The sequence below is a fragment of the Ailuropoda melanoleuca genome, chromosome 1 (genome assembly GCF_002007445.2).
Source record: "Ailuropoda melanoleuca isolate Jingjing chromosome 1, ASM200744v2, whole genome shotgun sequence".
Taxonomy (NCBI): Eukaryota; Metazoa; Chordata; class Mammalia; order Carnivora; family Ursidae; genus Ailuropoda; species Ailuropoda melanoleuca.
In genome coordinates, this window is record NC_048218.1 from 62,499,549 (window position 1) to 62,524,850 (window position 25,302).

A 25,302-nucleotide genomic window follows, 5' to 3' on the forward strand; every position below is an offset into this window, starting at 1 on the left:
CATCCAAATTAAAACTCTGCTCTGGATCTGTGCCTTCTTCAACAATCGTTTTTAAACACATGGGAAATATCTTCTCTACTTCTCCATCTACTCCTAGATAGCTTCATAACACAGGAGGTACACCAGTTCTTGAAGCCACTATACCAGCTACTACTTGCACTGCCACAGTAGTGCAATATTCTTAGCTTAAGGCTTCCTTCTTTAACTGTAGGAAGGCTTGCCTTTGAATGGTTTAAGCCACTGACGTGCTGGGGGAAAATTACATATGAACCAATGATATTATCTTCTTATTTGCCAACTGGGTATTAATTTGCACTATAGAAATGTGTTGCAGCTGAAAAGATTGTACTCCATAGTTCTCTAACTTTGAAATACATGATTTTCCCAGTCATTCTCTTGGCAGCAGCTACCATTGGGATGTAAATATCCTTCTTCCCAGGGTCACTGAAAATATATTTACTGAGTACCTATTATGTTCCACAGTCTTTTCTAAATGCTGGAGACAGTGGTCAGCATGACAGACAAAGTCCCTGTGTTCAAAGACTGTACATTTTGAAGGGAGATACAGACAATAAACAGGCAAATCAATAAACATGGTAATATCAGAGAGTTATAATTGCTATGAAGAAAATAAAATAGGGTGATAATACATGGAATGCGATACTGGGGCTGGGTGGCCATTCTGTAGACAGGCTACTCTGGATAGAATGATCAGGGAAGGTTTCCCCAAAGAAGTAACGTCTGAGCCAAAACCTATAAAATGAGAAGGAACCAGCCATGGGAAGACTGTCAGGCAGTGGGAACATAAGAGGATAGTAAATAAAAGGCCTTGAGATGGGAGTAGGCTTAGTGAATTTGAGGAACAGAATGAAAAGTGGCTTTGACAGCATCAGAGGTATACTAAGGTTTGACTGCCATGCGTCACGGTCACGCTGAGGTTGACACAGCAGTTCAAGTCACTGCTATTGAACAATTCCATGTTCTCTATGCCTCAAATGGCCAACAGTGCCCAAAATACTTGCTGACAAATCCAACTGACTGACCCTCATCTGAGTGCCAAACCCAGGTGGTGGAGCACAGGTGATCATCACAAAGTATAAGGTTGGGGTGGGGCCAGGCGATTTTGACCTCTGTGAGGGAGTTGTTGAAATCTGATGTGGGCTCCATCTAGAATTCAGCTGTGGGCCACAAAGAGAGAGCTGCAGCAGGGTTTCTCAGGTGGCAGGCTGGGGCAGTAGGGGCAGGATGATGGTGTGGGAGAGATGGGGTGGGTCCTGAGGGAAGGATCCAATAGCAGTGAAGGCAGAATTCTGCAAGTTGCTTCAGAAAAAAAGTCTTCATTTAGTTTCTTTTGCCAGCCCTGGGAGCCATGGATCCTTACCCTGATGAGACAGTTACTTTCTTTTCTTTTCTTTCCTTTCTCTCTCTCTCTCTTTTTTTTAAGATTTTATTGATTTATTTAAGAGAGAGTGTGCATGAGAGAGAGCATGAGCTGGGGGAGAGGCCGAGGGAAAGGGAGAAGCAGACCACACTGAGCAGGGAGCTGGATGCAGGGACCCTGAGATCATGACCTGAGCCAAAGGGTGATGCTCAAATGACTGAGCCACCCAGGCATCCCAAGCCAGTGACTTTCTAACCAGCTAGAACTTAGCTAACAGAACAACAGGACAGTAGGGCTTCACTATTTTTTCAGAAACCTTAGCCCACTTATGCTGGTTCCAAACTGTATCGGCCGTAGACTCTAATGCTGCTTTGGAATACTTCCCTGGTGCTCTCTGTTTTTAATACAAATATCTCATTTTCTTTCTTTTTTTTTTTTTAAAGCTGTCATTTATTTATTTGACAGAGAAAGACAGCCAGTGAGAGAGGGAACACAAGCAGGGGGAGTGGGAGAGGAAGAAGCAGGCTCCCAGCGGAGGAGCCTGATGTGGGGCTCAATCCCAGAACTCCAGGATCACGCCCTGAGCCGAAGGCAGACGCTTAACAACTACACCACCCAGGCGCCCCAAATATCTCATTTTCTATGGTGAAAACAGACAGAGATGGACACAAACCCTAAGAGACTCTTTAGGAAACAAACTGAGGGTTGCTGGAGGGGAGGTGAGTGAGGGCATGGGGTAAATGGGTGGTGGGCATTAAGGAGGGTGCTTGTGATGAGCACTGGGTGTTGTATGGAACTTATGAATCACTGAATTTTACCCTTAAACTAATTTAAAACAAACAAACAAACAAAACCCCCCAAATACCTCATTTTCTCAGAAGGATCATACCTTTCCTTCATTCTCTTGGATATCCTTGTAGTAGTTACCACAATCCTGGATTAGATTGTTTTTTCCTCAAGAGGAAACTATACTGCAAGGCCCGGATGATATCAGGGTAACTTCTCACATAGCTTAATGCCACAGTAGGAGATAAGTTTTAGTGATACCTCCTAATAGTTCATGATGTCAAAAGGACACTAACACTCTGGGTTTCATGATTCAGGCTATAGAAGATGAGATACTAGGTATGGGACTGCTTACCTGTTATTCCTGCAGCGAATTGTGAAGCCAAGAAAGAAGACTATCAGAAGAAGTCCACAGCTGAGAAAGGTCCACACAACACCCAGAAGGACAGGAGATAATGAAGAAATGGTCTTACTGCTATAGTGGGAAGAGGTCTGAGAACAGAATAAAGAGCTGTTAGGAATGAAGGCTCTTTTATAGATCAAACACAAACTGCCCCATCATCCCCAAAGCTGGGTAATATGTGGCCTGCATGAGCATTTCCTCCCCCTCCTCCTCCCCCCTCCCCATTTCCTCCTCTTCCTCCTCCCCCTCATCACCACTGCCACTGCACCACCACCACTAACAACAACAACAACATGTATATCTGAGCAACCCTGACACCCCATGGCTGTTCACTCACGATTGTCCTGCAGAGATCATGAAGAGGACTCCGATCCAGCTCCTGGCCAGGAATACCGTCACACAATTCGGAACAGTTTATTTCAGGCTCCATGTCATCACGTGCCCCTTTTGGTGTGCACTTATTCACGGTCTCGGTTACCTGCTGGTCATTAACCAGCAGATCTTAGACTAAAACACAAGAACAATTCAAATCTTCTCTTCAGAGGCACCATTTTAGAGCTGGCTCTTGGCTCAGACTCTGGGGTGAACAACTGGTTCAGGTGGAAGCGAAGGGTTATTTCACTAGGCTCCTTCATCAGACACCGTCCAGGCTCTCCTTGTGCCCTGCTGGCAGTGCATACCATGGGAGTCAAGAGTGGGCGTCTTTGTGACCATTAGTTTACAACAAGGTGATGATTCTGGCTTGCCACCAGATGGCAGTCACTGCTCCAAGTACTCTCACACAGGTCCAGAAGGAAAGGAAGGCAATTAAACCTGTTAACAAACAAATTATGCGTGTGTGTGTGTGTGTATGTGTGTGTGTGTATATATACACACACACACATATAAAAATATATATAACACAAATTATATATATTATATATTAATATATAACATATATAAATGGTTTATTACAGAGGTTTAAGAATATTGTTTTATATATTTCAATTATACAGTTATATTTTTATTTTATATATGTACTTTATTATATATAACAATGGCTTACCATATATTTAAATAAATATATTTTTAAGCCTCTATAATAAAACCATTTTTAAAACAAAGACAAAGCTCATTTAACAATTTATAGATATCAAGTTCAACAGTCTCTTTTCAGATCCTTTTTGGCCCAGCCTATAAGACCTTTAGTTTAATGTAAGGCCCATGTTCCTTTCTTCCCTACTGGGAAATCCCCTGTCCTTGCAAGATCTTTCCATGTAACTCATGGCTTAAGCCCTGTCTGATCCTGAGTGGCAGTGGCCTTGGGTGACCCATGCTGTCTGCATGAAGTGTCTTCCAGTCATTGGAGTTCTTGTTCACTCAGTGAGTGGAAGAACAGCCTATGTTCAGGCAGTGGGGGGGATCGGGGGGTGGGGGGTGGTCTCAGAATGATACAGAAACCCTTCGCCAAGAGGTTTTTGTTTGTTTTCAAACTTGTAGACTCCTAGAAGTGGGATAGTCTACTCAGGTAATAGGGAGAGAAACTGAGGAGCTCTAGGAATTCCCAACGTGTGAATGAGTGGCCAGAGGACAGCGTTATTTCTCTTAGAAGATGCTTGCAATATGAATACTGTGATCTAAAAAGAAGCTCAATTTACAGAACAAAAGTAGAAATGCAAAAAGGCCCAGATTAGCCTCAACAGAAAAGGTAGACATGTTCCTAATTCTTTAAAGCAATCTATCTCTTGAAAAGAAAACAGATTAGAAATTTACAAATGGAACTTGAAAGAGGGTGCCACTTCTGTTTTGTGCTTCTGAAACAGCTTAGCACAGTTTTCTTTTATTGTGGAGGGAAATTGGAACAGGAAAAAATATCAGTTATTATTATTCCAATAGCCACTGAACATAGAACTTGTGTTTAAGCCAGAACAATAGAGACAGGTGTAGAATGCCATCTTTGGATTCTGCATGCTTAGGCATAAACAATGTAGCACCAGGTGTTGCCCATTCATTGGCCTCTCATATGTTCCTGAATTATTTACCAGGTTCATTACAATGAAATCCCAAGAGAACTAAAAGCCACTATCTCCCACCAAGACATTTAAATTCTTGTACAGACTGTCCAATTACTGAATGCAAAATTAAGAACTAAATATACAAACACGGCTATTTGCCTCCTACTTTGGTTGAAATTTTATTGCTGCAAAGGCTATTTTTTTTCCTTTTCCTCTTTTTAAGCTTAGACATCCCCTATTGTGTCTTCTAATACTGTAACCCACAGGGAAGCTATTCTACATGATGGACTGAAAGATTTATTTTTCCTATATTGCCCTTTTAATCATACTGGCAAATAAATACACTTATATTTGAACCCTTATTAACTCCATGCTACTTTATCCTTGCATAATACAGAAGTACACATCAGTGTGTGTGTGTGTGTGTGTGTGTGTGTGTATAAAACCCCATTCATTCTTACTACAACAATGTCATGTGAGGTAAACAACACCATTCCTCATTTTTAAATAAGGAAATTGAGGGGCAGAGTAAAGAACCTGGCTTCACATCTGTAGAGGCTGCATTTGAGCTTACATTCCAAGTTCAATATCCACCCACTGTCCACTCTACATGGGGCAAACTCTCTAAACTGACCTCTCCCAAGAAGATACCAAATGGCCTGCTGAGTTTCCTCATGTTTAGTTCCCTGAGCTTAACTTCGAGGAGTTCCCTGGAGTATGGAACATAATAGTGTCTCTATACCAGTAGTTCTCAACTGAAGCAATTTTGTACCTCCAGAGGATATTTGGCAAGGTCTGGAGATATCATGGTTGTCAAAACTGAGACAGGATGCTACTGACTTCTAGTAGGTAGAGGGTAATGATGAGGGATTTGACAAGATAGATACAGAATCTAAGGCACAAAGAGAAAGATCTGCTAGGCTCCTCCAAGAGCAACCCTTGCCCCCCCCGCCCAATCTCTAAAAGTAAACTGTCTAGGCCACAGATAGTAGGAGACCCAACACTACACATGGTGGGGCTTACAATTTATTTGACAGATTACAGAGTCCTGCCCAGTGATTAGGATCAGGAAAATAGGCGATGCGTTACCTACATTGTTGCCAAATGTAAGACAGTCTATTACCAGTTCACGACTTTGAAAGGCCCCACGTCTTTCCATAAAATCCCTCCTTATTCTTCTATACATTATTTCTGGCTTCAGAAAAACTAGTCCTACAATTACTGTCTTTGAAAAAGTTGTGCAGTTGGTAGGACGACTTCTTCATGAAGAATTAACTGCTATAGGAATTGCCTTCCTACTGTAAACAATTTGAAAACTAGACAAAATACATGAAACTGCTCTTTTCAGACACTGGATAGAAGATATAGAACTGTGGAAAACAACTGACGTGACATATATAAAATATATAAAATGAAATATAAAAAATATTCTTTCAATGATTATAATTGACCCAAAGTTACTGCCTGGAGGCAGTTTCCTGGCTACATCCCAGGAATGAAACCCAAACATAGTCTAAGTCTTGCTGAGGTAAGGAGAATAGATTGGAGCTTGGGGAAGTCAAAGCAGATAGAATTTGTGAGGCAGAGGAATGAAGAAGAGGGAGATACAAAGCGAGGGCTTTGGAAATCTGCAGGGTAGCTCCTCAGTCCTTTTCTGAGTACTGAACTAGGCATGAATGAGACGAAACTATTTGAAATGGAAGACAACCACTGGTAGGCAGTAGCTGAACAATTCCTGGAGCTCACATGGGGCTGGGAATACTTTGTGCTCCCACCAATAAAAAAAATCTATTGGGGCACCTGGGTGGCTCAGTCAGTTAAGCATCCGATGCTTGGTTTTGGCTCAGGTCACGATCTCAGGGTTATGAGATTGAGCCCTGCGGTGGGCTCTGTGCTCAGTGGGGAGTCTGCTTGATATTCTCCCACTGCTCCTCCCCTCTCCACTCTCTCTCTCTAAAATAAATATATAAATCTTTAAAAAAATAAAAATAAAATCAATAAAACAAATACAGAAATGAAATAATCAGCACACAAGGACCTTAAAACAGCTATTATAAGAATGATCAAAGATATGAAACAGAACATGAACAAAATGAGGAGAGAAGTGAACAATATAAAAAAGACCCAAATAGAATTGTAGAGATAAAAATATAATCCTGAAATTAAAAATACAATAGATTAGACACTACAAAGATAAAATAATGGTTACAGACAAAGCATTAGAAATTATCCAAAATGAAGCACAGAGAGAAAAACAATTGATAAAATGGACATAGCTTCAGTGGCTTATGGAACAATAGCAAGAGCTCTAATGAACATGTAATTGGATCCCAGGGGATAAAGGGGGGGAGGAAATAGAAAAAAAATATTCGAAAGAAATGACCACAAATTTTTCACATTTGATAAAAAGTATATACCTACAGATCCAAGAAGCTCAACCAAACCCAAGCAGAATAAATGTTAAAACACACATACATACATTAATGCACATTATAAGGAAATTACTGAATACTTGCAATAAAGATAAAATTTTAGATGCAGGTAGATTATGTACAGAGGAATAACAGTAAGACTTACAACAGATTTCTCATTTGAAATTATGTAAGCCTTAAGAGAACTGAAAAGCATCTTAAAGTAATGAAAGAAAAATAAAATAAACCCAGAATATAATATCCAGTGAAAATGTGCTTCAGTGAAAAGGTTAAAAAAAAAAAAAAAAAAGGACATTTCAAGACAAAAAAATCTGAGAGACATGCACTACAAGAAATGTTAGATGAGGGGTGTCTGGGTGGCTCAGTTGGGTAAGAGTCCGCTTTCGGCTCATGTCATGATCCCAGGGTACATGGGATCGAGTCTCACATTGGGCTCCTTGTCCAGTGGGGAGCCTGCTTTTCCCTCTGCCTGCTGCTCACCCTGCTTGTGCTCTCTCTCTCTTTCTCTCTCTCTGACAAATAAATAAATAAAATCTTTAAAAAAAATGTTAGAGGAAGTTCTTCAGGCAGAAGAAAAATGATATCAGATGCAAATCTGGATCTATAAAAAGGAATGAAGTGTGCTAGAAATGGTGAACATGTTGGTAAATGTAAAAAAAAAGTGTTTTCGTTATTTTTTAAAGCAATGCTTATAAGCATGTACCTACTGCAAAAATACACATATACTGAATTCTCCTTTACACCCATATCCTCTATACCCTCTCATTTTCCAAACACAACTGCCTTGGTTCATATTCCCGTTGCTAGTGGAGTTGGTGCCTGCATTACCAACAATAAAGCTGAATCATAAAAGGCTCCCAGGGCCATGAAGCTATGAGATGAATGTGAAAGGGAAGGTTGCATATACATTAATGCAGAACTCCATGGTTACATATTCCTTTTCCCCCAAAATTCTGTTGCTAGTATTCATTCACTTAATTTTTTTTTTTTTGAACACTAACAATGTGACAGACACTGTTCTAGGCATCTGGAATACACTGCTGAACAAAAGAAAGATCCCTATCTTTATAGAATTCATATTACAAACAACAACCAGTGTGCATAACAGCTAACTAAATTAAATAATACTTTGAAGGTGTTTAAAGACAATGGATGGAAAGGTAGATCAGGGCAAGAGCATTTGGAAATGTCACAGGGGGAATGAAGCAATTTTAAAGGAGGTTGCCAGGTTTGGCCACATAAATAAAAATATCAAAATTTAATTCACAGTGAAAATTATAACAGCTCTCTACATCAATCTCTTTCCTGTTCTTGCAGAAAATATTCAGAGTCATCTAACAAGGATCAGTTGAGCAAGCAAAGTTTTGGGAGGATTTGCTTCTTTCCTTTTTATCAGCAATTTCTCATATGTCAGGTAACCCTCATGGAGTATTTAGAGCTCTCTGTTTAGGCCCAGTTCCACCATCTACAGAACCTTCTCATGCACATTCTCCGCTGAACTTTCCCTCTTTGATCTAATTCCACTAGATGTTCATATGTCAGTGATTCCTGAGAGTTTTCCTTTGCTGTTCTGGTATGCAGCTGTATTTAAAATTGCTTTTAGGGGCACCTGGGTGGCTCAGTCCTTAAGTGCCTGCCTTCGGCTCAGGGCATGATCCTGGAGTCTTGGGATGGAGCCCCAGGTCAGGCTCCTCTACTGGGAGCCTGCTTCTTCCTCTCCCACTCCCCCTGCTTGTGTTCCCTCTCTCACTGGCTGTCTCTCTCTCTGTCAAATAAATAAATAAAATCTTTAAAAAAAAATAAAATAAAATAAAATTGCTTTTAAATTCATAGATATTTCTAAAACTCAGAAAAGTACAAGGAAGAAAATATCAAACACCCAGAATGTTTTTAAAAGGTTTTATTTATTTGAGAGAGAGAGAGAGTGAGCACAGAGGGAGAGGGAGAAGCAGAATCCCTGCTGAGCAGGGAGCCTGATGTGGGGCTGGATGGGGCTGAACTCCAGGACCCTGAGATCATGACCCAAGCCCAAAGCAGACACTCAACCAACTGAGCTACACAGGCACCCCAAACACCCAGAATTAAGTACTAACACCTTGGCATATTCTTTCCACCACTCCTCCTGCCCACCAGTACCCTCACCTCCTGAGAAAAATTGATCTACTGCTTTCGTATAATAATTAGTTTTTAAAAATGAGGACTATCTCCATTTTTAAAAAAAGAATGAGAAAATATCTATATACTGCTATGACTTCCAGGACAGATTGTTTAAAAAAAAAAAAAAGGCAAGATGCAACACAACATATATAGTGTGCTGTCTTTTGTGTAATAAAAGACATGACATCCATAGAGGTCATTGGATTATTTTCAAAAAGAAACAATGAAAGAATAAAAGCATCACCTAAAAGAGGAGGAAAAGAACAAGGGGGAGGGGACAGAGAGGTAAAACAGACCTCTCAATGTTTATAGTTTTGACTCTGAAACCATGTAAATATTTCACTTAATTTAAAAGCAAAATTAAATCAGAAAGAAGAAAATCAATCTCTGAAAATTAAAAACAAATTGAAATAAACTAATCTAACTGTACTGAGTTGATGGTATAGCCTCACAAAGAATTTAAGTAACTGTAATTTGACTATACTTCCAAAGGACAAAAAGTACCCATAAAGAAATCTTAAACTGCATTAAATGGGTAATATTCCTACTTTATATATATGGATACACACACATATATACAGATACCCACATATAAGTATCTATTAGGTAAAGCAAACAAGTAATTACGGCTACGTTATCAGGAACTAAGATTTTCAAAGTGAGAGAAAAGAGATTCACATATAAAAATAAGTTAAGTAAGTACCTTTCTATCTTTAATTTAAATTACAAATACCATGCAATGATGTGGATGCAACTAGAGCGTATTATGCTAAGTGAAATAACTCAGTTAGAGAAAGACAAATATCATATGATTTTAATCATATGTGGAATTTAAGAAACAAAACTGATGAACACAGGTGAAGGGAAGGAAAAAATAAGATAAAAACAGAGAGGGAAGCAAACAAACCATGAGCCAAAGTTGCTGGAGGGAGGTGGGTGGGGGGATGGGGTAATTGGGTGATGGGCATTAAGGAGGGCACTTGATTTAATGAGCAGTGGGTGTTACATAAAACTGATGAATCACTAAATTCTGCTCCTGAAACTAATAATACACTGTGTGTTAACTAAATATAAATAAAATCTAAAAATAGTGAAAAAAAGATACCAAAGATTGTTAAAAAGCTAAAAAAAAAATTAGAAATACCAGTAGGATCTTAGAATTTATTTTCCTCTTTTTAAAACACTCATATTTTCTAGTCTGTTAACTAAGGCTTGGGAATAATTACAACCTAATAACAATAAACATTCTGAGTACCCAGATTTGGGTCTCTAAAACCACTCACTAAAAGGAATCAGGTTTCTTTAGTGGAATAGCCAATTTAAGTTATGGAAATGGAAATATACAAGATCAATCTGGGACATCTTGTCATACTAGAAAATAAAAAAATATCAGAGACTACAGAATCATGTTAAAAGGACATAGGTGTCAACTGGCTCTCCCTGTCCAATGACAGGATAATTTGAACACCAAAAAGAATTGCAACTGTAATGCACTGAAACATATGGCACATAGTAGGCACTCAATAAATGCTTATTTAATGAATGAATGAATTTAGCATTGTAAGTATTAATAAGATATTGTTGATGGTGTAGTCTATCTACAACACTGATTTAGTGGATCCTCCATAAGGAAACATGGTATAAATTTCTCTTCCTCTTGAATACTAGGAAAAGTTAACTTTTTTCTGGAACATTTTTATATCATGTACAGTATATTCCTCTCTCTCTTGGCCTCTGTGAAGCGTGGAGCCAAATGTGTGGCTCACTTACAGCAAATGTGCAACGTTAGGTATCTCTGGCTTATTTTATTACCTTCTATTTTCCCTTTGTCCTGATTTCCTTACCTCCTATTTTTCATCCCACCATGTTTTATATTAAAAGAAGGGGAAGAGACAGTTGGAGTAATAGGGATGTTTTTACCCAATGTGAGCAAATAGATACATTATTCGAAGTATCTCAGCCTCAGGTTACCCACTAAATGGGATAAGACAGAACCACATGCAAATGCATAAAAAATGCATTTATTCAAACCACCACCAGCAGCAGCATTGTACTAGATGTTCACTAAGATTCCTTCTGGGCCCCAAAGTTGTCTAATGTATTAGCTCACCATTAACTATGTTAATACAGGCAGCAGATACACAGATAATTATAAACAGCAGGGAATGTAAAATGCATTTTTAATTGCCTTTGAATGCCTTGTGTTATGTTCCGGTAGCAGATTTACAAACACCCCAAATACAGGTCACTTACACAAAGAGTAAAACTCACTTCTATCCCTGGGCATGCACTACTCTTCATGGGGCAGCAGGCAGGTGCAGGCAGGGCAGAGGGTAGTCAACCTCCGCCACACAGACCCTCATCCAGGAGATGGCTCACAGTTGTAAATACTTTCTAAGAGAGCATGAGTATGAGATTAGGGTGTGAAAGTACTGAATATATAGGAACAGATGTTTGGTCAGGGTTCAGTCACAGAATGGTGGGGCAAGAAGCAACCGCAGATATCATGAAGTCCAATCTCTTCATTTTATGGGTAAGGAAATAGTCCTCAGAGGTTGAGAGGTTCAGGATCACCTAGTGTAGGAAGAGAATCTAGGTGTCTCAAGTTCAGGACTCTTTCTATGCTACTTTAAAGACCTTTAAAGGAAGTTGTGGTTGGCCTGTCACATGTTTGGGACAGCTGGCCAAGGCCTGGACTTGCGGAAGCAGGCAGGGTCATAGGGGTAAGAACTCTAGGGCTGTTGTTAAAAGGCTGTGGAGGAGGTCCAAGAAAGAAAAGGAACACAGTGGAAAGAGAAAGAATATTCTCTTGGGAAAGTATAAGCTTTGGAAGAACTTGTATGTTTTCTCCCCAACAATGTAAAGAAGACTGAATTAATCTGCTTCTCAGAACCTCAGATTTGCCTTATAAGAGGGAGAGATGATAAATTTCTTTTTGAAGCCTTTGAAGTTCCTCCAGTTAGGTTTTCCACATACTTGGCTTCTGAGTGATCATCCCAAAAGGACCCTGGGGCAGGGCTTGTGCAGGGAATCCTGATTCACTGGAGGAAGGGTTGGGGGAGAGATGGCTGCTGCAAACACATCTCTCTTAGGGGATTTTAAAAGGAGAATGGAATCACTGGGTGTCCCTTGGCAAGGGTGGGAGGTGGGAGGGGAATGAGGAAAGGGAGTGGACTTGGTTCACTTCCTTAGTCTTGTGTGGATCTCAGAGAAAGCAGAGCTTTGGAATCCTTGGGATTTGTATATATTCTTGAACTCTATGAACTCTATCACTGTTCTTTCCTAATTCCTGTGTCCCACCCAAAGCCTCTCTCCTCCTGTGCTACCCAGTCCACACTTAGTGATCTTTCCAAAATCTGGAGAACATTTTTGCTCAACATTATAGAAAATAATACTGAACCTTTAGTTTCATATTACTTACAACTTTTCTTCTACTAAATCTGATTTCTCCCTTTACTATATAATGCTTAGACTTAACTGCCTATTTGATAAAATTACACTGAATCAGACTGGTTATTGGATTGGGTCCCCCACAGGATATAGGAAACAGTGTTGTAAGTAGTAGGTTTACTATAAACATAGGCCAACTGAATACGGGGCACATCCCAGGGCCCCTGGGCTAGTTCAACCCTCCATCCTAGTACTTGGGAATTTGGTTTCACTTCACATATCCTAGAAACCATTGGCAATAATAAGTGGCACTGCAATGGACAAAGCTGAGGATGAATTTAAGTCTCAGATACATCATTTCCTATCTGTGGTGCCTTAGGTTAGTCACTTCTCCAATTCTTAGCTGACTCCTCAATGAAATGAAGAGAATACTATCTACACCTCATAGGTTTTGCTGGTGATTAAATCATATGATGTACAGGATGTATGCAAATAAAACTGATACATACTAGATCACCAATGAATAGTGGTTTATTTCATTTCCATGATATAGAAGGGTCATTTGTTCAGAAGACTTGAGGGTGCATAATTGAGGTTACTCATCTTGTTTCTCTAAATATCCTAACAGAATTCCAAGTTCTGAATCATTAATGTATCTTCAAACATTATGAGTAATGATCTTTATACTGTATTTACAATCAAATTGGTAGAGGCCATGTGCATTAATTCAATAAATATTGATTGATTAACTATTATGCAATAGTCATGGTGCCAAGAGCTAAGGATGCAGCAGGGAACAAGCCAAAGTGTCCTTGCTCTAGCACCTAGCACAGTGCCTGGTATATAGTAGGTGATCAATACGTATTTGTTGAAGTGGACCCAGAGACATTTGCAAAACATCACAGAGCTGAGGGGTCCTAGATTTCTAGGAACAATCCTCAGGACCGTCTAGACCGTCTAGATACTCCTGTAACTCAGTAGAAGCGTGAGTTACCTGCTTTTAGAACCCTGCCCTGATGTGTTTTGCTGACTCTCTCTATGCTCTCAGTCTAAGCTGGCAGAACCACACAAACTGAGCAGTGAATCATTACTGCCTTATAGACAGATCCTAGAGATCCCTTACAGACGGATCCTAGAGACCTGTTAATATTCCAACACTATTGCCAGGGACTGGAGCTGGGAATTAAACCAAAAAAAAAAAAAAAAAAAAAACCCACCCTGAAAAAACGACATATTTAAACCTTACCAACTTCTCAGAGTTGTATTGTTACCTAAAAGAACTTAGGTACTATTATGCAAATTATACGTGCATGATTTCCATAAAAACCAGTCACAAATGTCAATTGGTGCTCATTAATATGCAATAAAATTCTCATTTGAAAACTATTAAGAGCCAAAAATGAATTCCACTTGGCTGCCCTCCTTTAATGAGAACTGCTGTGAAGTGCTCAATGCTATTATTCATCAACAAAACAGTAAGGTGTCACGACAAATCAAGCTTCAGAAGGTAACAGAAGGACCTGAGAATGATCATTTGACATTTCAGAGGCTAGTTTTGGACAGCTCAGTTTTATGCTGCTATAGCTAAGGCCTCATTTGGCTACTCAGAAAGGAGGCTGAGTGAACTCTTGAACCTACGTTGCAAACAGAGCCAAGGATGATACTGAGTACTCCTTTAAGGGACATTTGTGAGGGTGCCACATAGCTGGAAAAAGGTAAACAAAACTTTGTTCCTGAGCTTCAGTCAGTTTGGGAGACTGACTGTTCTCCTCAAAAGCAGTAGAGATCCAAGGCCTTTGGAATTACTGGGGCTCTTCTCTGAAAAGCCTCCTGGTCAGAATTTTTATGAGTGAACTTTCATGCTGTGTCTCTAAATTCCTTCAGTTAGACACTGATTTTCTCTAAACTGTTGTTCAGTGTTGCTGTGCAACCCAGTACACTCGTGTGAGAGCAGTTCTGCCTCTGTGAGGATAAAAGATGGAAAATACAAGCCATCAAACTAGAATGTCCCTTCTGCAGCCACTGCCTTAACAAACTGTCCTAAAGTTGGCCTGGAAGCAGGGGGTAGAGAATGGGCTTTTCTAGGTATAGTTTAACACAGTGGTTATCAAACTTCAGTGTGCATCACAATCACCTAGAGAGCTCCTTAAAAAACAGATTGCTGGCCCCCACCTCCAGAGTATCTGACTCTGTAGGTCCTGAGAATTTGCATTTCTAGTAAATTCGCAGGTGATGCTGCAGCTGCTGGTGTGGGAATCATACCATGAGAATCATAGTCCAATTAAAGGAACTACAGGGCTTTCACCAAAGTTTAACCCATACCAACCCTTGAAATAACCTGTGATTTGTTAGTCCACACTGCTGTGATGAAGCTCATTTACACATGCACAGATCAGGTCATTTGACTTGTTCACTAGAAATTAATTTCAGAGAAGTAGTGTTAAGAAAATAGACACTTAGAAAAGCAATTTTTTCATTCTTTGAACCATGATTCTTAAATATTTTTTTGGACATGAGATGCTGATGAAAGCTATAGACCCTCTCCTGAGAAATATACAAATACGTAATATTTTACATGTAAAATCACGGGCCGCCCATCAACCACCCCCATAAATTACCTCAATCATCCCAAGTGAAGAGACTCATTTCAAACTACGACATACAATGTTACATTAGTTTCAGGCATACAACATAGTGATTCCACAACTCTACACTCTATGCTTACCACAAGTGTAGCTACCACACAACATTATCACAATACCATTGACTACATACTCTCTACGCAGTACCTTTCATTCCCATGATTTCCATAACTGGAAGCCTGCACCTCCCACTCCCCTTCACCCATTTTGCCTATCTTCCTACCCACCCACCCTACTCAGGTGGTTTCTGTCTTTGTGGGTCTGTTTCTGCTTTTTTTGTTTATTTGTTCATTTGTTTTGTTTTTTCGATTCCACATATAAGTGAAATCATATGGTATTTGTCTTTCTCTGACTTATTTCACTTAATCTAATACCCTCTAGGTCTATCCATGTTATCATGAATGGCAAGATTCCATTCTTTTTATGGCTAATACTCCATTGTATAGATATATACATATACATCTTTTTAATCCATTTACCTATTGGACACTTAGGTTGCTTCCGTATCTTGGCTACTGTAAATAATTCTGCAGTAAACACAGAGGTGTTTTCATTTTCTTTGAGTACGTACCCAGTAGAGGAATTACTGGATCATATGGTGTGTCTATTTTTAATTTTTTGAAGAAACGCTATACTGTTTTCCACAGTGGTTTCACCAATTTACATTCCCAACAGTGCACAAGGGTTTCTTTTTCTCCATGTCCTCACCAATACATGTCATTTCTTGTCTTTTTGATACTAGCCATTTTGACTGGGTGTGAGGTGATATCTAATTGTAGTTTTGATTTGCAGCTCCCTGATGATGAGTAATGGTGAGCATATTTTCATGTGTCTCTTGGTTCTCTATATGTCTTCTTTGGAAAATGTCTAATAAGATCCTCTGCCCATGTTTAAATTGGACTGGTCTTTTTTTTTTGGTGTTGAGAGAAAAGTTTTTAATTAAGTTTTTCCTTATATTATTCTCATAAATCAAATATTTCTTTGTGGCTACCCACAAAGTGTGGTTCACTAAGATAATAAAGGCTATGACAAACTCTGTCAGCAATTAAAATATGTCAATAATCATTTTTAATATGTTTATTCTTTAATAGTAATCTTTCTCATTTAGAGTAGTATTTTTATTACAATAATTATTGACATAAACGAGTTAAATATCTATTATGTTACTATTTATTTTTCCAGCTTGTTCCATGTTCCTTTTATTGTATTTTTTTACTCTCATTTTCCCATCCATTGGCTTTTTAATAAAACAGCTCTACTGAGGTACAAATTCCATATAATAAACTACCAATATTTAAAAGTGTCAATTTGATAAATTTTGACATGTATATACATCTGTAAAACCATTTCTGCATTTAAAATAATGAACAGGTAGTAATAGTCCCAATTTTGTTCCTTAAAAAAAGTTGTTTTGGCTATTCTAAATGCTGCACATTTTCACATGAATTTTAGAATGAGGTTATTAATTTCTATAAGAAGGGCATCTGGGATTTTGATTAGGATTGCATTATATCTATAGATGAATTCGGGGAAAATCAACATCTTAACAATATTGAGCCTTCTACCCCTTGTCTTAGTCAGCTTAACTGGTACAACAAAATACCATAGACTTGGTGGCTTATGAAAAACAGAAATTAATATCTCATGATCTTGGTTGAAGTCCAAGATCATGGTACAAGCATGATTGAATTCTGGTGAGAGCCCTGTTCCAGATTACAAATGGCTGACTTGTATCCTCACATGATGGAAATAGATTTACTTAGCTCTCTGGCCTCTTCTTATAAGGGCACAAATCCCATTTATATGGGCTACATCCTCATGACCTAATTATCTTCCAAAGGCCCTGCCTCCAAATACCATCACATTGAGGACTAGATTTCAAGAAATGAATTTGAGGGGGACATAAACATTCAGCCGATACCATCTATGAACAAGGTGTATCTCTCCATTTATTTAGGTCTTCTTTCTCTCAGAAAGGTTTTGTAGTTTTCAGTGTATAGCTCTTGCATAATTTTTATCAGATTTATCCCTAAGTATTCCATATTTTTTAGGTTATTATAATTTTTTACTTTCAACTGTGATTGTTTAACACTATATATTTCCACAGTTGGTGTCTGTAATGTATTTTGCAACCATGCTAAACTTATTTAATAGTTCTAGTAACTTTTTTGTAGATTCCACTGAATTTTCTATATAGATGATCCTGTCACATGCAAATAAAGGCAGTTTTACTTCTTTCCAAACTGGATGCTTTTCATTTATTAATTTTTTTAATCTTATTGTACTGGCTAGGACCTCCAAGACAATGTTGAATAGAATGAGTAAGAGTAGTCATCCCTGTCTTGTTCTTGATATCAGGGAGAAAGTATTTGGTCTTTTATCATCAAATATGTTAGATGCAGGTTTTCCATGGATTCCCTTTATGAGGTTAAGGAAGTTCATTCATTCATTCATTCGTTTGTTCGTTCATCCATTCATTTATTTATTGAGATAGAAATTTATTGCAAGGGAGCAGAGGCAGGACAGCAAAGGATACTGTCTGCCATGAGGCAGTGGGGGTGGGGGTGATAGTTAGCGGGGAGACTGAGGAGGTATGGGAATGTATGGAATCTTCCTGTGCCTGGTTGTAAGTATCCCATTGGTCAGCTAGGGCTTATGGATATTTTGAGGTGGGTTGCCTAATGAGCCTGTTTGCATTTAGCCCAGTGGTCACTGTGGGCCTTTTTACCTTACTCAGGTTTCTATTCCTCAAACCTGTTGCCTAAAAGTGGCCTCTACATTCCCTTTTGACAGATCAACAACAAATCTTTGGCATTTGGGCGAAGGTCTCATCTTCAGCAGCTGCTTCGTGCTGGACATGGGGCATGCTGTCCCTACCTAAACTTGTCAGTCCATTTGGGGTTCTATGCAGTTATAGACAAAGCATGGTATTATATTAACATGCTGACAGGCAATGTGAGTGAAATTCCCTGGTGGCCAGGTCCATGGGATTTAGGGGGAGGGGACCCTCTGATGGTATCGGGTGGGATCCTTGTTGAATCATAATTTGTACACGGAATTGTTGGATTCATTCATACGGGTAGGAATATATATTTCCTGTAGATCAAGATGGTGGCTGGATCTGCAGGAACAAAGGAAAAAAGAGGGTGGGGGGAGGCTGAAATAAGCAAGGTGACTGAGAGTCAGCCAATGTCAGGAAAGGGTCCCAACTGAGTCCATAATGTGTGCGGATTCACCCTGGACGAGCTTCCACTGCCAACTGTTGCACACTTTGGGAATGGAGACCTCAGGGGGATGGAGTGGAAGAGAAGAGGAAAGGGCTTTGCCTTCACAGGCATGGACAATCTGACCTGTTCACCCTCAGACCTTCAGACCACATGGGGAGCTGCCCTGGCTAGAGATCTTCAGTTGTCTGAGGAGTACTAGGGTTAGACCTCTGAAGGGCTGAAAAGAGAAAGGAGAGGGAGGGAAGGATCCCTCTGAAGGACAAGAGGAGAAATCCCTCACTCTTCTGGGCAAGGGCAGTCCCGCTGGTTCCCCCATAGGGCTTTGTATCCTCACCAAGGAGTAACCTCTGCTGGAGGTTGTCAGTTTCCCAAGGAGTACTGGAGTTGGTCCATGGAGGGAGAGATCCAAGAAATTCCTAGAGAATCCAAGGAAAGTCCTAGGCTGGCAGAGGGTCCCTGTATGGGCTCTGCCAAATGTGGGGGGGACTCAATGGGGTGGAGGCTGGTGGTGTGAGCAGTGAAAGAATTCACCCAAGGCAGAACAAAGGAGACAGAAGTCTACCAAAAACACTGCAAAGGAGCAGCAGGCAGGACAGCAAAGGAGAGACTGCAATGAAGTTCTCTTCTATTCCTAGTTTGCTGAGACTTCCTTTAATAGATGTGGGCTTTCACACTCTCTAATATTTCTTAAATGAACTTTGGTAGTTTGTCCCTTTCAAGGAATCTTTTCATTTTATCTAAGTTGGTAGACTTATTGGGATAAAGTTTTCATACTATCTATACAATTTATAGTGATGTCACCTCTTTAATTCATAACATTAGTAAAATGTGTCTGTTCTTTTTAGCCTGTCAATCTGACTAGAAGCTTAATGATTGTATTGATAGTCACAAATCAATCAACATTTTCTTTCATTGATCTCTACTGGTTTTTTTATCTATTTTATTGATTTCTGCTCTGATATTTATTACTTTCTTGTGCTTACTTTGGGTTTCATTTACTCTTCATTTTTTTAGTTACTTAGGATGGAAGCTAAGAATATTAATTTGAGACTTTTCTTCTTACAAACCCTCAAGCACTATAAATTTCCAGCTAAGTACTGCTTTTGATACATTACTTTTCATTTTCCTTCAATCTAAAATAATTTCTAATTTCCGTTTTGATTTCTTCTTTGACTCATGAGCTATTTTGAAGTGCATTACTCAGTTTCCAAATATTTGATTATTTCTGTTACTGGTTTCTTAACTAATTCTATTGTGGTCAAGAACATACCTTGTATGACTTGAATCCTTTTAAAAGTACTGAGAATTGTTGTATGGCCTAGAATATAGTCTATCTAAATGTTCCATGTGTACTTGAAAGGAATGAATATTTTGCTTTTGAGAGGAAAAGTGCTTTATAAAGATCAATGAGGTCAAGATGATTCTGTTGGCTCCTTCTTCCATATCTTTAATTATTTTCCATCTTCTTGTTATAACCATTACTGAGAAAAAGCCAATGAAATTTTGAACTGGAGGGGTACGTGTGTAGCTCAGTTTGGTGAGCATCCAACTCTTGATTTGGGCTCAGGTGATGATCTCAGAGTGGTGAGATGGAGACCCCAGAGGGGCTCTGCTGAGCACGGACCGTGCTGGAAATTCTCTCTCTTCCTCTCCCTCTGCCCCTCTTCCTGCTCACACTCTAAATAAATAAATAAATAAATATCTTTAAAAAAAGAAATTTTGGACTACAGTTATGAATTTGTCGATTGTTCTTTGAATCATATCATTTCTACTTCATGTATTTTGGAACTCTGTTGTTAGATGCATAAATGTTTAATATTGTTATGTCTTCTTGATGAATTGACTACTTTATCATTATGAAATGATTTTATTAATATTTTTTGTGCTGCAATCTATCTATATTTTGATTAGTGTGTTAGCATGGTAAATCTTTTCCATCCTTTAATCTATTTGTGTCATAATATATGAAGTGTGTTTCTTGTACATAGCATATTGGTGGCTTTGCTTTTTTTTAAAATCCTGTCTTTTTTTTTAAATCCTTAACCGTTAGTTGAGGTGTTGAGATCATTTACATCTAAAGTAGTTATTGATATATTTAACTTAACTGTATTATGTTGCTATTGTTTTTTATTTATCTCATCTCTTCCTTGTCCTCTTTTTCCTCCTTTTCTGACTTCTCATAGGTGAATTGAGTATTTTCATGTATCTATTTTATTTCTTTGTTGGCTTATTAGCTATGCTTATTTGTTTTATTTTCTTTTTGATTGTTTTTGTGTTTACAGACACATCTTAATTTGTCAGTCTATCTTCAGATGATACCATATCACTTCACATGTAGTATAACAATATACTTCCATATCTCCACTCTTAGCCTTTGTGCTCATTGTCATACATTTCCTTTTACATATGTTATAAACCCCATATTGTTTTTTATTTTTCTTTAAACTCTCAATTATATTTTAAAAGAGGCTTAAATCATAAGACGAATCACTATGTAGTTAACATGTCTGGTGCTCTTTCTTTCTTTTCTTTTTTTTTAATAGATCCATATTTCCTACTGATATCATTTTCCTTCTGCTGGAAGAGTTTCCTTTAACATTTCTTGCAGTGCACATTTGTTGGTGAAGAATTCTTTCAGCTTTTATATATCTGAAAAAGTCTTTACTCTGCCTTTGTTTTGAAAGATACTTTCACTGGGCATAGAATTCTAGGTTGAAAGGTTTGGGTTTTTTTTCCCAGTACTTTAAAGATGTTATTCTACTGCCTTTTTGTTTGAATTGTTTCTGATGAGAAATCACTGCTATCCTTAACTTGTGGAAAATGTTTCACTCATTATCTCTTCAAATATTTTTCTGTGCCCTCCAGGGCTATTCTAATTACACCTAATATTAGTTTCTTAATCCTCTAAATATTCTTGGACATTGTTCTGGGATCTGGTTAAATTAATTGGGATTAGTTTGGCCCTTTTGGGTCTTCTTTTAAGATGTTAGGCAATATCAGAGCAGTGGTCAATGTAGGGCTAATTATTCCCCACTGCTAAGGCATCATCTCTCAGAGCACACTACGCAATACCCTCTGAGTTATCAGCTTTTCTAGTATGACCAGTGGGAACAGGTGCTATTCCCAGCCCTGTGTGAGCAGCAAATACTGTTTCTTTTGAATGGTTCTTTTTCCATCTCTAGGTAGTTTCCTTACAGTCGTATGTTGACCAGCACTCAGTTTCTTACTTGGTGTACTCTGTGAGAATCTCTGGAATTCTCTGTGTACTCTTCACTTTGATACTCTGTCCTGTAAACTCCAGCTGCCTTGGTCTCCCTGGACTTGAAACTGTCTTCTCAACTCAAGGAGTCTGCATTCTCTCTTTCTGCACCATATTCTGGAAACTGTATCTTGGTATGCCTGCTTTTGTTTTGTTTTGTCTCACTGAATATCAGAAACCATTTAATAAAAATATAGTGGTTCTGGATCATTTTCTTTTCTCCAATGAACATGTTATTTAGCTTCTGCTAGGGTGCTAGAAGAAAACCAGATTACTTTAATCTAATCAGTGACTGATCTGACTGGGAATTAGATTTGAATTTCAATAAGACCAAGTCTATTTCTGGGCTAACTCCTAGACATAGTTCTTCAGAAGTCCCAACTGAAAGCTTAGGATGTTTGTATTAGTCAGGGTCCTCCAGAGAAACAAAACCAGTAATTTATATATCAATAAAAGAGATTTATTATAAGGTTCTACGGCTCATGGAATTAAGGAAGCTGAGAAATTCTGTGATCTGCTATCTGCAAGCTGGAGACCCAGGAAAGATGGCAGTAGAGTTTGAAGGCCTGTGAGCCAGAAAGCTGGTGGTATAGATGGTAGCTCAAGAGTGAAGGCCTGAGAACCAAGAGCACCAAGGACAGGAGAAACTCAAAGTCCTAGCTCAAACTGTCAGGCAGAGAAATTCCAAACTTCCTCTGCCATTTTGTTCTATTCAGAGCCTCAATGGATTGAATGATCCTCACCTACATTCCAAAGGCCTACTGCTTTATTCAGTTCACCAATTCAAATGCTAATCTCTTTCAGAAACACCCTCAGAGATATACCCCAAAATAATGTTTAACCAGATATCTGGGCATCCTGTGACTCATTAAAACAGATATGAAAGCAACCATTACAGTGTTTTCCAGGCCCTTCCACCTTGGAGGACCCCACATTCCATTTTTTATCTCCCCAACACAGTAAAATTTAAGTACCTATGATTAGCTTCTTGGCTTTTTTAGCACCTGCTTTCTGTTTGGCTTGTTTACCTCTTGGTCTGTGCTACTTATAAACTGGTGAACAACTTGGAAGGAAAATTGCTCAGATCATCGGGCTAATTCTCTGTCTCTCTTCTTTCCATAATCAGGTCTTTCATCAAACGGCAGAATGTTTTGCTCAGCTTTTCTGACTCTTAGTGGCTGCTTTTCTTGGCTTCTTAGCTTCTCCTCACTTGCTACTTAGTAAATAGTAAATGTCTCAAGGGAAAAGCAACCTACTATATGGGACACTCACTGAGTTTCTCTTCTTTATGAGGTCTTAGCTCTCAAGTTCTGGTTGCCTTAGTGGGTCTTTTATGAACTCAACTAAATTTTTAAAATCTAGCTTTTGGGGGCACCTGGGTGGCTCAGTCGGTTAAGCATCCGACTCTTCATTTTGGCTTAGGTCATGATCTCGTGAGACTGAGCCCCATGCCACTCAACAGGAGTCTGCTTGTCCCTCTCCCTCTGCTCCTCTTCCCACTTGAACTATCTCTAAAATAAATAAAACATCTTTAAAATATATTAAAAAAGTAAAATAAAATCTAGCTTTTCTAGATATTCTCTATGGAAGCAGCAGTCTACTACCAGATAGTCCATCACAGCCAGATGCAGATGCTTACTGTCTTGTGATATGTTTAACCTTAAAATTTTTTTTACTGACAAGACCAAACTGTTTAATCTTTACAGACACAAATGACAGTGCAAACAGTATAAGATATAACTATCCTTACTATTAACTATGAGACCAATTAAGAGACATTGCAGGATTCCTAAGTTATAAAAGACAAACCTATTATAGGGACTGGTTTTACTATCATTATTACTGGTCAGTGTGTATTTGAAAATTAAAAGTTTCTATAAAAGTATGTATTAACACAAAGGCTAATGCTTATTCTACAGGTTTATACATGTTCAAACTAAAGTTAAAACTTCTTAGAAATTCATTGCAATAACTTCTATCCTGGTTTTCTTTTCTTCCTCTAGTTTTCAGTCTAGGGCACAGAATTCCATTTCAAAGCTATTGAGTAAAAGTTGCAGCATGTGTTATGGGTGCCAGTAGCAAAATGTCTGCCACAGAATTTCATCATTTTTTTCCCTCTATTTAGCTAACGTTTACATTCTGAACATAGACTCACAATTGGGTTTCTAACAAGAATTAGAGATCACAAATTTCTACAAAGTGTCTATGAACTCTTAGGTCCGTGGTCACACACCATCCTTTATCTGAGGATTTTAAAATCTCATTTACTTTTTACTATTTTGTTAGTTAGCATTTTGTATTTCACTTGTTTGTACTCACCAGCTTCCCTTCGTGCTTCTCTGCTATTTTTCTCCAGCCCTGGGGTGGTGGGAATCCCACTCCTCTCTGGTCTGGTAGACCAGATTACAGTTTTACATCCAAACAAGAGCAAAACTAAGAATGAAAGCCAAGTACTTCTGGGAAGTACACTCCTAATACCACGTTTGTTAAAATCATTTGTTTAAAAATGTTCGCATCTGTTCCTTGGCACTGATCCTTAAGCTCCAAGACCCCTACCTACTTAACTAATTATCCTCATGTCAAGTAATTGGTTGTAGTTGATTGACTATATACCCATAAAACTCCCCAAATTCAAATCCCTTAAAATAGAGGGAAACAATTGGATAGAATCGAAGAACTTTTCTCAATTCCACTATTAAAGAAAAGGCATTTAAAAAATAAAGAAAAGGCACAAAAGGGAACATCGCAGATGTGGTGTTGTGAGAAAGCATCATCACAGCCTATTTTCTCTGAACCCTCCCCCCCAACAACGCTCATGCTGCTCCTGCCGCAGATGAAAACCATGTATAATTCCACAGCACAGAATAAATGAGCAAGGGGAACTGTAAACAGTCTGGCCAACCAGAAGCAATAGAGACACAATGCAACCAAGACACTGCAGACCCCGTTTCCCACTGAGCTCATATAATCCACAGTTGGCAAGGAGGAGTTCTCACTGCAGGGCTTTCCTGCCTAAAGACACAGGCTCCCCTGGAGAAAGGTGGTGGGAGAGGGGAGAGGAAGACAAAAGAAGAGAGGGAAACAATTGCTGTAGGGGAGACCCACAGTGAGAAGTAAAATTGTGTGTATTCTCTTCGACCCAGAAATGCCAGTTTGGGGAATCATCCTATGGCAATGGAAACCAAGTGTAAGGATGAATGTAAGATGTTTACTGTGGCATAATTTGTTGTGTGAAAAAAAACTGGAGGGAAAACTGGAATATTTATCAATATAGAAATAATGGGAAAAATTATGGAAGTCCTACAAAGAAATATTAAGTAGCTATTAAAAATAAGAAATTGGATCAATTAGATTTATATATGTAGAATGTACATAATATAACAACTAACATGAAACAAATAATAGAGTAAATGGTATTATACGATCTCATTTACATATGAAATAGAAAATAACTCTACGTATTTATTTAAAGATAGAAATGGAGTAAAGGAATTCACACTTAACTTTTAATAGTGGTTTTGTCAGGAAGATGGAGGGGGAGAGGAGGTGGAGATTAATAACATTTTCTTTATAGACTGTCTTACTAGACTTGTTACAATGAGTGTGTACTGCTTTTTATAATTTAAAAATG

The 25,302-nt window shown here is 38.6% G+C and overlaps 1 protein-coding gene across 4 annotated transcripts in view; it reads right to left on the bottom strand.

The window, feature by feature from the left end:
- Window positions 1–25,302, bottom strand: part of GPR156 (G protein-coupled receptor 156) — an 87,818-nt gene that overhangs the window by 54,321 nt on the left and 8,195 nt on the right. For all 4 annotated transcript variants that reach the window (XM_034659130.1, XM_034659126.1, XM_034659120.1 and 1 more), the window contains exons 2-3: window positions 2,908–3,383; window positions 2,523–2,659 (exon numbers count right to left, since the gene is read on the bottom strand). In XM_034659130.1, coding sequence (XP_034515021.1) covers window positions 2,523–2,659; window positions 2,908–3,000 — 230 coding nt within the window. In that variant the 5' untranslated portion in view covers window positions 3,001–3,383. The remainder of the gene's footprint in view (window positions 1–2,522; window positions 2,660–2,907; window positions 3,384–25,302) is intronic.